Source organism: Camelus bactrianus, chromosome 22 (assembly GCF_048773025.1).
Source record: "Camelus bactrianus isolate YW-2024 breed Bactrian camel chromosome 22, ASM4877302v1, whole genome shotgun sequence".
In the NCBI taxonomy this organism is placed as follows: domain Eukaryota; kingdom Metazoa; phylum Chordata; class Mammalia; order Artiodactyla; family Camelidae; genus Camelus; species Camelus bactrianus.
The window spans coordinates 8318495-8331430 of record NC_133560.1 but is presented as its reverse complement, the minus strand read 5'-3'; the positions used below and the strand labels follow the sequence as shown (position 1 = coordinate 8331430).

Below are 12936 nucleotides of genomic sequence, written 5' to 3'. Positions count from 1 at the left end.
TCAGCAGTGGGTCATTGGCACAGCAAATCCCAGACTTCACAGGCCGGCCAAAGCCTAGCTCCGAGCTGACCTCACCACTTGCTTCTGGCTTGCTCAAGTTTTTAGTAGTAACTGTACCACACGCCTGCACTGACTGAATAATCAACGGCCGGACGTGATTCCGTATGACATCCTCCCTTCTCTGAACTAGCAAACTCACTCAGACCACAGGGATCCCAGGCCTGGGACAGTTACGTCATTTCCCCAGGAGGGACCAGACTTCTGAGCCCCTCCACGACCCTGAGGCCAAGGCAGAGAAGATGTCAGCTAGGCCTTGACAGTGGGTGAGGCCCGCCACACGCTGGCACCCTTTCCCTGTGGAGATGCATCTTCCCGTTGCTTCAAGTGTCCCACTACCTGAAAGCAACAAATCTCTTCTTGTTTAAGTGATAAGTTGAGCAGATCGTGACTCTACACAAACCCAGAGGGAAAAATCCACGTGGATGGAAGAGGAGAAAACCGATCAAGTGTCAAGGATCTAGACCAAATCCACAGCATCTGGTTCCAGTGCTGAGGGGGGCAGGGCAGACAGAGAAACACAGGAACAACCACAGGAATGACAGACAATTGCAAAAACGAGAAACAGTGCACCCAAGTTTATTCCCAGTGACACGCACCACACGGGGTTTCTCACATGCAGTGACAAGTGGGTTGTAACTAAAAAGACCATTCTTCAGGGAAGGTGAAGGCAGAGGCTGTGCTGGGCTGGAGGAAACACTCCTGAGCCTTGAAGAGGGGGCGCAATCGAGCACTCGCTAACCTGGACCACGAGCTGCCCGCTCAGAGCCAAGGTTTACTCTTCTGTAAAGTGGAAACAAATAACCATTGCAATAGCAGGCATACTGGGCCCTTAAGCGAACCTAGATCTGAACACCGTCACTAAGTGAGTAACACTGAGCTGAACTCCCTGCGGTAGGAAAGCAGTGTCAGTACCCAAGCTCAGAAGGCTGCTGCGAAACCTGAAAGATGGGCTCATCACAGTACCAGACACACAGGGGCTGTCCGGTCACGAAAAACGTCTATGAAGACGTGTGCTTCCTACACTGCTCGACACGGTGCCGGGCACCTCGTACACTTCATCTTGTCATATTTGACTTGTCTAGCCGTCAACGTTTTTATACATAAATATGAGCACAGGAAAACTCCTGGAAGGTTACATACAGAAGTGCTAATAGTGATTATCTCCTGGCGCTAGGAATAAAATTCTTTTTGCTTACCTGGTTTTTCCAAAGTTTTCTACGAACATCACTTACTGAGGTGTATTTTGGCTTGGGTTTTTTTTTTCCCCCTAATGCCTAAATACATTAAAATACAATGAAAATCAACATACTGCCCACAGGTAACTACCCCCTACAGGAGCCACTTCTTTGGGAGGTAAGAGCTAATAAAAGCTTTGCCTTCCCTGAGGAGCTGGCACGCGCTTATCTGAATAAGAATTAGCTGACTTACCCCCTTTTCACTTTGCCAGCAGGGAGTACAGAGCCAGAATTTTAGTTCAGTCATCCAATTAGGTCTTTACTCTTGCATATTTCTAATTTTAATTCCTCCAGTCTTGACTTTCTATTTGAACATATATGTCTTATCCTGATTTGACATTTGTTTTTTTACTACTTTTCTCAATGTTTATTATAAATTTGTTGCCTATAGCTCTTTGGCAGAATGAGGCCAGGAATACATACACAAGAACAACTGATGACTTAAAGTCATCCAAGTGCCTCTGTTCATGCATTTCATGCTCCACTGACAAGAGTTCTCGGTTAGGACACTGAATGACAGAATTCTAACCTTTAAATTCTATTTGAAATTTTTTTTAAAGGTAGAACTACATCTCCCTATAATAACATAAGAAAATAATACCACCGCCATAATTTTTAAACTCCTATAAGTCCCATAATTAAAAAGTCAGTTTTATGAAATGCTCAGTTCTCAAAATTACATCTGTTTTTTTATTATTAAAAAAATCTCCATCTCCACCCCACCCTTCCCCACCCTACCCCTCCACACTAGGTGCTGTCCAAGCAGAAGCAAGGCCAGCAAAGCCCACCCTACGCCCAAAAGCAGACAGACAGGGGGCCCCCAGGGGACAAGGTGTGCAGTGTCATCACTGCAGAGCCCTCGGGCAGGGGGCAAGGAGCGAGCACAACAACTAACACAGGAAACAGGAAGGGACCTGGAACGGGCCACCTGACAAAAGACCTGTGTGATTTACACCAGTTTATAAATACGTGGGGTGCCCACCAGCTCCAAGAGAACAGACCGAGCGGACTCCACAGCGGAAGCGTGCCAGGGCCTCCTTCATGCGTCAGGCCCTCCTATCAGGAGTCATTAGGGAGCCCAAACAGCTTCACAGTTCCAGCTTCCCGACTGCTGTCATATTTCCCATCTTTGTCATCACAGGCAAACGCCAGCAGAGGCCTTTTGGGGTGCCAAGCCACGGTGAAGGTTGGGGACTCGCACTGCACCTCCCATAGCTTGTCTCCTATAAAAAATCAACGTAGGGAGACCAATCAATACGCTAACAATGAGAGACCAGACTCACTAGGCACTTACTTACATTAGCGCATTTAATCGTTAATCGGCTGAGTTACCCCCTAGGACAGAAGTGCAATCACGGCCCCACCTCAGAGAACACGCAGGTGCAGAGACGCCAAAGGCCAGCAGGTGGCAGAGCAGGACCAGATGCAGGCCAGTTAACAGCTTAGGCTCTGAACCTTACTCTACCCTCCCCGCAAAAACAGAAGGGCAGCTGTTTGCTGAGCACCCTTATGAATGAGATGAGTAACTTTAGCGTAATAAAGTATAATAATCCAGCAAGGCAAGTAATGATTTTAAACCTCATTTCATAAAGAAACAGGTGACTTGGGAGGGGAGGGGACAGCTCAGTGCTCCTGGGTTCAACCCCCAGCACTGCTGCTAAATAAATAAATAGTAATAAATAATAAATGATAATAAATAAATACACTTAATTACCTCCCCCCAAAAAAGAGGGGGGAAAAAAGGAACAGGTGACTTAAGAGTGAAGTCACACCTGAAGGAAGCAGCAGAACCAGCACATGAAGTCAGTCTGCATCCACAGCCACAGACCTTCCTACTGAACCACAACGCCTGGCAGACAGAGTTCTTTTTCCAAAAAGTTTATTCCTCCTACTTGTTGAAAGTAAACGTGATCTTTCCAAAGCAATTTTTTTTAAGTCCTACTCAACTTTTCTGCAACCTTCGGGTGAAGAGCAACATAGTAAAATGTTCACAGTGTGGTGATGATTTTAAAATGCAGGATATACTGAATTTATATACTTCAAACTCAACTATATGGTATGTGAATTCTATTTCAATAAAGCTATTTAAATACATGTTTATATGCATATGTTATGTGTGTGTGTATAAAGAGAGAGTTGTTTTGTTTTGTTTTGTTTTGTTTTAAGTAATTCTATCTGGGGGAAAGTTAACCACTCTTCATAATGCCAGGATCTGGCAATCTACAGCAACATGTCTGAGCAAATTTCTGTGTTACACAGACATAAAAAATGGTTTCAGAGGCTGCTTCTCCTCTTTCATTTCTTTTTAGGCCATTAACTTCATGCATGCATTGCTGCTGAGAGCAAACACTGCAATAACCCTTCTGTAATGAAGTTTGGTCCTTCCTAAAATGACCAGCTTTGACTCAGCAAGACCAATTCAATGGTTTACCCCAAAGGATGACTATGTAAGTAAAAGGATCCTCATCACAACGTTGTTTATCATGGTGCAAAAATTAGAAGCCATCTAAGAGTGGGGCAGCTTGGGGATATACCAGGAGAGTCAGTGGAATTATAAGCCCCGCGTTAAGAGTAGCAGCAGAGCTCAGCAGTCATCGCCACTGAAGAAGCTGTAACATCCTGCAGGTGAGGCAGGCGGGCCCTGGATCAGCAGGAGCGCACCTCTGCATCACAGGAACACGAGGGTTACATGAAGCTGCTGGGTGGCTGGACCACATTCACCACAACGTTATCAACAGTGGCACTCTTTAAATGGCGGAATTTCAAGTTCTTTACTTTCTTCTTTGAAGTTTTCTATATAGTTTGCATTCTTTCACTAAAGCATCATGTATTTCCAAAAACAACAAAGCTACATTAAAAAATAAACTTGAGGAAATTCGTTTGTAAAATGAATACTCACCTCCCATTTTTCTATTTTCAAGTTTTCCTTTGTTGCTGTTTAAAACAAATCACATCTACTCTGATAATTTCTTAAATTATAAAATATACATATGTATTTTTTAAGTTCACATACAGGAAAAAGGCAGGAAGAAATAAAACAATGCAAAAAGAGGTTGTATTTAAATGGTGGGTCATTCATTCATTCATTTGTTCTTTTCTGTATTTTAAAACTTTTGTTATAATGGAAGAATTAAAAATGAATAAAATGCAAAATATTTTCTTTAATCACTTTCTTTCAGACCTGTCCCTTTCTTTCCTCCTTACTTCCCTCCTTACTTCCTCATTACGTGACTATAATAGTCTTAATAAATAACTTGCCCCAAGGAGACAAATTCATTCATGCTAATGCTGGTAAAGTGGTCATACACAGAGACGAAAGCGCGGGACAGGAGTCCCGATGGCCAGAGGTGAGACACAGGATTCTCGTTAAGGTAGCGAGGTTTAGTTACCTGTCTCTACTTCAGCAATGTCGATGAAATGATCTTCTGACGCCGATGCCAGCATTTTCCCATCGTGGCTAAAACTGAGGGTCCTCACGGGCCAATCCAGCCTATAACAGAGCAGACAGAGGAGCCATTAGAATAACCCAGTAAGAGGAGGGCACGATTTCGCCCACAATGAGATAAAAGTAATTTACCTAACAAGGAAAGGGCTGGCAGAGCTGCTTACCTGGAAAAGCACCGAACACACACTAACTCATCTACATCCCAGAGGCTGACCAAAGCATCTGCACTTCCCGTGGCAAAGTACTTCCCCATGGGGTCGAACTTGATACAGATGCAGTTGGAAGGATGGGCGTTGATGGACTGCACGGGCTTCAGCTCCGGGTAGCTGAGGAACGAGACAGGCAGCAATCAAACTGGGAAGAGGACTCTGGCACTAACATGATACCAAGAGACACTGAAGAAGAAAACCAAAGTAAGACAGCAGAACAAACATCAAAGACTGTAATTCAAGGAAATTTTCCTCAAATAAAAAGATTTCAAACAATATACTGAAACAGCACACCACACACCTGAGAATGGGAACCAGACTAGCCAACGTGAAGACATGTGGTAGTAAAATTACTGGACTTTAAAGAAAATTAGATCATCAGACTTTCTGACTTTGACAGGAACACTTTACAACAAAAGAAAACGAGTAACGTACTGAAGATACACAAGCAAGAAAACAGGAATCAAAACTTTTGTATCTAGCAAAACTGACTATCAATTATAAAGTAATTCAAACAATAAGCACAATATCATAAATTGTAAGTTTTATATGTACGTAAGTTATAAAAAGTATGAACTGAGGGAACATTATCCCCCTGATCCCTTCCTGAGGAATCTAAACTGGAGAGTGAGCTCTGACAGTCAGAGACTAGAGACTTACCAGCCTAGGGCTGGTGATGAACATTAAACACATGGTTTCTTGGTGGGGAGGGCATAGCCCAAGTGGTAGAGCGCATGCTTGGCATGCATGAGGTCCTGGGTTCAATCCCCAGTATCTCTTCAGTAAGTAAACTTAATTACCTCCCCCCGAAAAAATTTTTTAAATTTCTTTTAAATTAAAAAAAAAAAAGAGCCTGGCTCAGCTTAGAGTCAGGTTTCTTTAAAAAAAAAAAAAACATAGTTTCTTGTAGAAATGATATATGTTTAGAGGTAAGGTATAATATATAACAGCTGTACAACCTGACAATATATAGTATTAACTATTTTTTTTAATGGAGAAAAATGAAGAAACCATATTCAAAAAGAAAAATTTACTATTTTAAGTCATCAGACTGGTGGTGGTGGAAGGACTGTTGTTCTGAGATATCTGCATGTGTAATGGGACAGAGGTAATAAGTAACCATGGGATATTCAAATTCTATAATCCCCTGAATCTCCAAGAACCGGAATACTCAGTTTGGAAGGAAAGAGATTTTCGCTGGAAGTTCTCGGTATGAATTCACAAGTATTTTATCTTCCAGTATATACACATACTTCCTAGCAGCTCTGTCCACTGGGAAGGTCTAGAAACAATGATCAACCCGACAATACGGACGTTCCAAGCTCCAATATTATTTCCAAGTAAGAGGATCCAGGGATTCTCAGAGAATTTTCTGACTAAAGGTTTGAGGCAAGAAATACACGAGGTGAACTTGGGATAGCTCGTCACACCAGAGAGCAAGGAACTGAAGACTACTGGGATTATGTCAAAAAAGTGACTCAGGAACCAACAGGAAGAGGATCCCACTGGCCAAAGACAAGATGATTTGAGTTTCAATTATGATACTGATTACAAAAGACTGAAACACACCCACCATGCTTAAACACATGAGTCCACGATGATTCTTTTAAGACAAAAACCTAGCTGATCACTTTGGAGGCAACGAGGAACTAATCCATTACCTGATGACAACGGGAGAGAATCAAGCACTTACCCTGCCTTCTCTAAATGAACTCGATTCCTAGGTAACCAAACAGATGAGATGAAGTGTAACTTAAATTCCAGTAAATAAGCAAGCATTTGGAATCAGCAAAACCCACACTGGGATAAGCTCCACAGGTAAACAGACTGGTTTTTCTACAGCTAAGTTATTGGTAAAAAAAAAAGGGGGGGGGGGGATGGAGGGAGATCCCATAGTTTAACAGACTTACAAGACATGTCAAACTTTTTTAAATGAGCAAAATTAGAGTATCTAGAGATGCACACTTGGTAGCTAAAACTATAAAGAAATACTGTAAAAATCGAGAAAGTGTTTTGAAGGGGAGGGGGTTGTGATTAGGACAAAGCCCATGGACAGACTTCTGAGGTGGCCGGGAAAGCACTAACCGACCTGGGTGGGTGACACAGGTGTTAAGCATATAACAGTTAATTAAGCTATACACACGTAATTACATGGTTTTCCATGTCTTTTTTCCCCCTTAACGGAGGCACTGGGGATTGAACCCGGGACCTTGTGCACGCCAAACACACGTTCTACCACTGAGCTATTATTTACATCCCCAACTGTTTTACTTTCTAAAACAAAAAAGGCTTACAAGCAAACAAACAAACAAAACCACTACCTACAGAATAAAATTCAAGATGCTAAGCATAGAATTTCAAGCCCAAGTAATCTGATCCCAAATTATATTTCAACTTCACCTTCCCGTTTCAGGACCTCCCTCCAGATACTTTATCTGCCACCACTCTCAGCATCCCTGACCTACCAACCACTCTCCAAATGAGCCGCGCACTCACAGTTGTTCTGTCCATTGTGCAGCTCCCTTTTGCTGATTCTTAAAGTGTGACTAATCTTTCGAAGCCAAACTCAGTAGCTGCCTCCTTCAACCGCCAACTCCCACAGTCAACATGCTAAGTCTCTTTCCTTGGGATTCCACAGCAAACTCCCAGCCCCTCTGACACGCTGCCCGGCACTGCTCACCCAAGATGGCAGAAAGCACAGAAATCAGACAGACCTGAATTTCAATCCCACAATTCCATTCATTTAGAGAACCCATCTCTATTTACTGAGACCCTAACTTTGTGTAGCAGGCAGCGGACTAGGTACTAGGGCATCAACAGCAAACAAGTTGAAGGCAGTCCCTACCCGCGTGGAATTCACAGTCTAATGGAAGATACGGGCAAGTAAACATGCAGCTATAATGTAGAATGAGAAATGCTTCCAACAGGAAGTACATAAAATAAGCTTCTAACCTTGGAAGGGTAGGTGTGAAAATGGCTTCCTTAGAGGGGAAGTGATAGCTTTAAGCTGAGACTCTACAGGTGCGAATTAGTGATAACTCAAGGTGCGTCCAGCTCTAGCGTTCACTAGCTGACTACTGACTTAACCTCTCTGAACCCCTGGTCCTCGTCTGTGAAAAGAGAACCACATCACCAACTTCCTAGGGTTTCTGTGAGGACTCAGGGAAATATAAGGTGCCTGGCTCGACGGTGCTCAAAAGAGCACCTTCATTACTACAGCTGACCCTTGAACAGGAAGGTTAGGGATGCTGACCCTCCGCACAGTGCAAAATCCACGTGTAATTTACAGCTGGCCCTCCACATCCGCGGTTCCTCTGTACCTGCAGCTCCGCCTCCCAGACACAACCAACCACGGGTCACACGGTATTGTAGTATTTACCACCGAAAAACATCCATATATGTATATATGGACCTGGATGATTGACATCCGTGTTGTTCCAACTGTAATTTGCCCTTTAAGCTCCTTCAGGATAGACTCATATCTAATTCATCTCAGTGTCCCCCACAGCACCCAGTGCAAAGATAGGACAGTCCCCTAAGCCAGAAGCCCCTCACCTGAGTATGTTGATGCAGCCGTTGCCATTTGTCAGGAAGAACATATTATTGTCATTGTTCCACGAGATCTCATTGACCTCAAATTTGAACTGCTCCTCTGCTTTGGAACGGTGTGTCTTGGCATCAATGAAGGTCACCACGTCATCCTTGTTGCCCACGGCAATGGTCTGCCCGTCCGGGCTCCAGCAGATGTTAATGTTCTCCCCTGGGAACCCAGATGTAATCAGCAAGGTACAGTGTGCCCGTAATCCTCCAGGTGTTTATTTTGTTGTCACAGGAAGACGAGGGCTGTCACCAGAGCTCACTCAGTAAGGTCCCCATCAATGGAAGGGAACAGCCACTTACAGATCACCACCTAGGAGCCCAGCACCTTCATCTACAAATTTCCCCCTTCAGTTCGCACAATCCTTCTCTAAAGGACAATTTTTTTATCCTCATTTTCAAGATGAAGAAATGGAAGATAAGAGAGATGAGCCAAAATGTCAAAGCTATACAGTCACGGAGCCTAGATCTAGGCCCAGATTAGACACCAGGGCCTCTCTCACACCAGCACCTCCCAAATGCAAGTCATTCACATGCCATTCTCACAGTCTTTGTTACTATCCGTGTGACTGCTAAGCTTTTCTTCATTTAAGATTTTTCTTAAAACTGACCTTAAAAACTTTCTTACATAAATATAGCTTCACTTTAGCAATAAATTCTATGGACTAGTTCTTCTTTTTTAGTCAATATTAAAATATACACACAATCAGTCTTCAATATTCATCCACATATCAACCAAATCATTCATGAATCACCAACTGTGTACTTGGGGAAACCGCTACAACATTCCACCTCCAGGTACAAGTCTTGCCAACAAAGCCCAGTAGCCCACATTGAACAAATCAATTAAAAATTTTGTCAACTTGATTGATTCTAAGATGCGTATGTTTTCATTTTATTATCTATAATGTATCTTAGAATGCATCACGACACATCTTAAAATTTTTGGTGTATCACAATTACCTGATACATAAAGCTTTTTTTTTTCCTAATGGTGCACAAAATATTAGTGCATCTTATAATCAATAACATTTTAGTCAATAAAATTTAATAAACAGCCTCAAGATTTATACGACAATACCTGGTAAAGAACAGAGTCTATAAATATACTGCACAACTTCCAGGTCATTTTCTCCCAGATCAAAACCACTTACGGCAAGATCAGTCATTCTAACCTATTAGCAGTTTCCCAACTGTTTTTTTTACACATGTGTTTCTCTCCCTGCACTAAACCCTAAGGTCCTGGGAGCTGGAGATAGTCCCATTCAGCTCAGGGTGTCCCAGAACTACAGGGCCAAGCACAGAGAAGATAGTCAAAAAATGCCTGTTGAATGACTCTAAGTAGCTTATCTTCCTATTGCCCTCTCTCTGAACAGTCACCTTTAGTGTTCACGGTGGCAATGCATTTCGTAGTTCTCACGTCCCAGATGCGAATGGTTTTGTCCCCAGACGCGGTGACAAACAGATCAGGGTTACTTGGATGCCAACAAAGCTGATCCACACTATCCCCATGCCCCCGATAATTGTTTTCTTTGACCTGAAACGACAGAATCCAGATGTCACTTCACCCATACGTACCTGCCTCCACACGCACCTTCTTAACCTTATTCAGAACAAGGTATTTTATAACCAACAAAAGTGTGGATAATTAAAGAGTTCAGTCCTTCCAAGCCTCTTCCCAATATCCTCCCTCCCTTCCTTCCCATCAGTCTGAACTACTCTGCGGACGAGCTCCGCATCAATGCCCTTACCATTCTGCCCTCCCTGGCCTTCCTCATGCTTTCTGGTTTTCCACCCTACTCTGCCACCAAGGGTCCCAACCCACCTCCTCATTGCCAGGAGGCCCTATCGTTTCCAAAAAGGCCCTACTTACCAGCACAGGGAGCCCACCACCGCCGCCCTAGTCACTCCTCACCACCACACATTTTTCCTCTCGCTCTCCCACACCCCCACCACCCTCCTCATCGCTGGTCACCATTCCTCCCCGCTCATCGTCACACCTCCCGACTGCTACACTGCCTACACACCCCCACCTGCCCTCACCCCGGGTCCTCCTCCCCACCAACCCCCTCCCCGCCCCCTCGTCACCCCCACACTCCTCGTTCCCGCACCGCGCACGCCCCTCACCTCCACGCCCCTTCCTACCCCTCCCCGGTCTCACCTCCACCCTCCCCTTCGCCCCATTCTCTCCTTACCGTCACACCTCGCTTTACCACAGCCCCTCTCCCTGGCCTGGACCGGGCCCTAGCAGCTCACCAACCGGTCCTTCTCCAGCAGGAAGACGCTGGCCGTCTTGTCGAAGGACCCCGAGGCCAGGCGACGCCCGTCGCAGCTCCAGGCCACCGAGTGCACCTTGGCGCTGTGCGCCGGGAACTCGCGCGTCTTGCTGTGGCCGCGGAACAGCTCCTGCATCCCCAGCACGTAGCGCGTCGGGCCGCTGGTCACTGAGCACCAGGGAGCCATCGAGCCGGGACCGCTCTGGCCCAGCGCCGAGGGCCCCATGGACGTCGCGGGAATCGCCATGCCGAGCTCCCGGACGCCGACTCGGCCGCCCAAGCCCGGGTGCAGTCACTCCTGCCGCCGCCCCCACACGCATGCGCATGGAGAAGCGCGCCCCCCCGCGCAGCCGCACTGTGGGCCACCCCGGAAGGGACTACAAGTCCCGGCATGCAGCGCGTTCCCGCTTTCTGCCTTTTCAAGAGGTAATGGTTCCGCTTTAAATTTCCTTCACAGTTAACATTTAGGAGGTTTTTCGGGGTCGTTATTTTCCTCTTACCTACTGTTTGGTAGATATGTTTTTATCCCTGTTTAATCGAAGAAATAAGCCAACGCAATCCTTCTAAACCTCAGGTCCCCATCAGTAAAAAAACCCTTTTTTCTAGGGTTGCCTCCGACCCCTCAGCCCCTCCCGTAAAGCAGAAGGCCCTCAACTCTTTGCTGCAGAAGAACCAGCTAGTGAGCTTGTCCGAGTAAAGGGCTAGGAGTTTGTTGGGTTGGTGGAGGAGTGGAGGAGGGGTTGGGGCTGTTTCTTAAATAAATTGTTTTTAAAAAGTGCTATATGCACATGATTATATATGCAAAAATATGTAAAAGACACAGAGTGAAAAGTCAATGTCTACCTATGTCCCGTCTCCTGGACTATTCCCTACCTCTCACACCCACACCTTAAACCACACGCCCAGCATCTTCTTGCTGAGGAAACCAGGGATGAGCGGCTGATGCCAGCCAGAGGCCTTGAGAAGGGCTGTGGGCTGGGGCAGGGTTTCGGTGGTGGGAAGATGGCTGGACCTTTGTATGAAAATACAACAAACTAGTGAGCGTAACATAAAAGAAGCAGACTCACAGATACAGGGAACAAACTAGTGGTTATCAGTGCAGGGGAGGTACAAATTAATGGGTGTAAAAAAGACAGGCTCAAGGTTGTATTGTACAACACGGGGAATAAAGCCAATCATTTATAATAACTGTAAATGGAAAGCAACCTTTAAAATTGTATAAAAATTAAAAATTTCAAAAGGTACAATTTTTTGGTACCTGGTAACAAATGTGGAAAATAGAGAGTAGAGTGAAAAGTAAGTTTACCCCCAAATCACCTTGTCCCCAAATTACCCTCCCAAAAAATATCGTTAAATTTCTTGCGTGAACTTCCAGAGATAGGTTAAGTATAAGTAAGCACCCTGGGAGAGGAGGATAGGTGTGTGTGATCCTCCCCTGCCCCCCCAAAAATAACAGCATTCCTTACATACCTTGTTTTCTACGGTAAATAAACTTAAGAAATAATTTCGTATCAGTATATGCAGATACTCATTCTTTTAATGGATGCAGTCTTTAATGGTGTAATAGATGCGTAAGTTTATTCAGCTGATCCCTTTGAGGGACATTTTTGTGTCCATGAATTTGTTTTTAGGACCATACTGCAGTGAAGATCTCTATGCAAACTTCATTGTGCACATATGCATTTTTTTTAATCGAATAGATGCTACCAAAACACCTGAAGAGGTTCTAACAATCTACATTTCCACCAGCAGCATGGGAGAGTGTCATAAGGTCCTAAATACTAAACGAGTCCACATACAAAGCACGAGGCTCTGAGGGGTCTTAGGAAATGAGGCCCTTTTCTCTCCCCAGTTCACTTCCCTACCGCTTTAAAACTAGAAATTCTTGGAGACATCAGAGTTTTTTAGACTCCAAAGAATGCTGATAACATCAGTAGACTCTTGGGGTGGGAGATTAATTTGGTGTCTAGTTTTCCCTCCTTAGCTTTCATTTTCAGGAATCCTCTTCATATGCTAGCATTTGTTTTTTTCCTACATACACTGAGAATTTATATCTCCTGGTTCCAGATAAGGACACCGAAGAACAAAGAGGTAAAACGTCCTGCTCCGGGTCA

General features: G+C 44.6%; 1 protein-coding gene across 1 annotated transcript; it reads right to left on the bottom strand.

Annotated features, from left to right (window-relative positions):
• Positions 1-620: 620 nt before the first annotated feature.
• THOC3 (THO complex subunit 3) lies at positions 621-11153 on the bottom strand. The gene is made up of 6 exons (XM_010946222.3): positions 10803-11153; positions 9927-10083; positions 8505-8709; positions 4905-5066; positions 4685-4785; positions 621-2518 (listed from the first exon to the last, which is right to left on the bottom strand). The coding sequence occupies exons 1-6, from the start codon at positions 11067-11069 to the stop codon at positions 2355-2357; spliced, it is 1056 nt and encodes a 351-aa protein (XP_010944524.1). The 5' UTR covers positions 11070-11153; the 3' UTR covers positions 621-2354.
• Positions 11154-12936: the final 1783 nt, after the last annotated feature.

Coding starts and splice junctions, on each gene's coding strand:
- THOC3 (XM_010946222.3), bottom strand. CDS start 11,069: ATGGCGATTCCCGCGACGTCCATGGGGCCCTCGGCGCTGGGCCAGAGC. Junction 5,067..8,504: donor GGCTGCATCAACATACTCAG/GTGAGGGGCTTC, acceptor CTCGTTCCTCAG/CTACCCGGAGCTGAAGCCCG. Junction 4,786..4,904: donor TGTGTTCGGTGCTTTTCCAG/GTAAGCAGCTCT, acceptor GCTCTGTTATAG/GCTGGATTGGCCCGTGAGGA.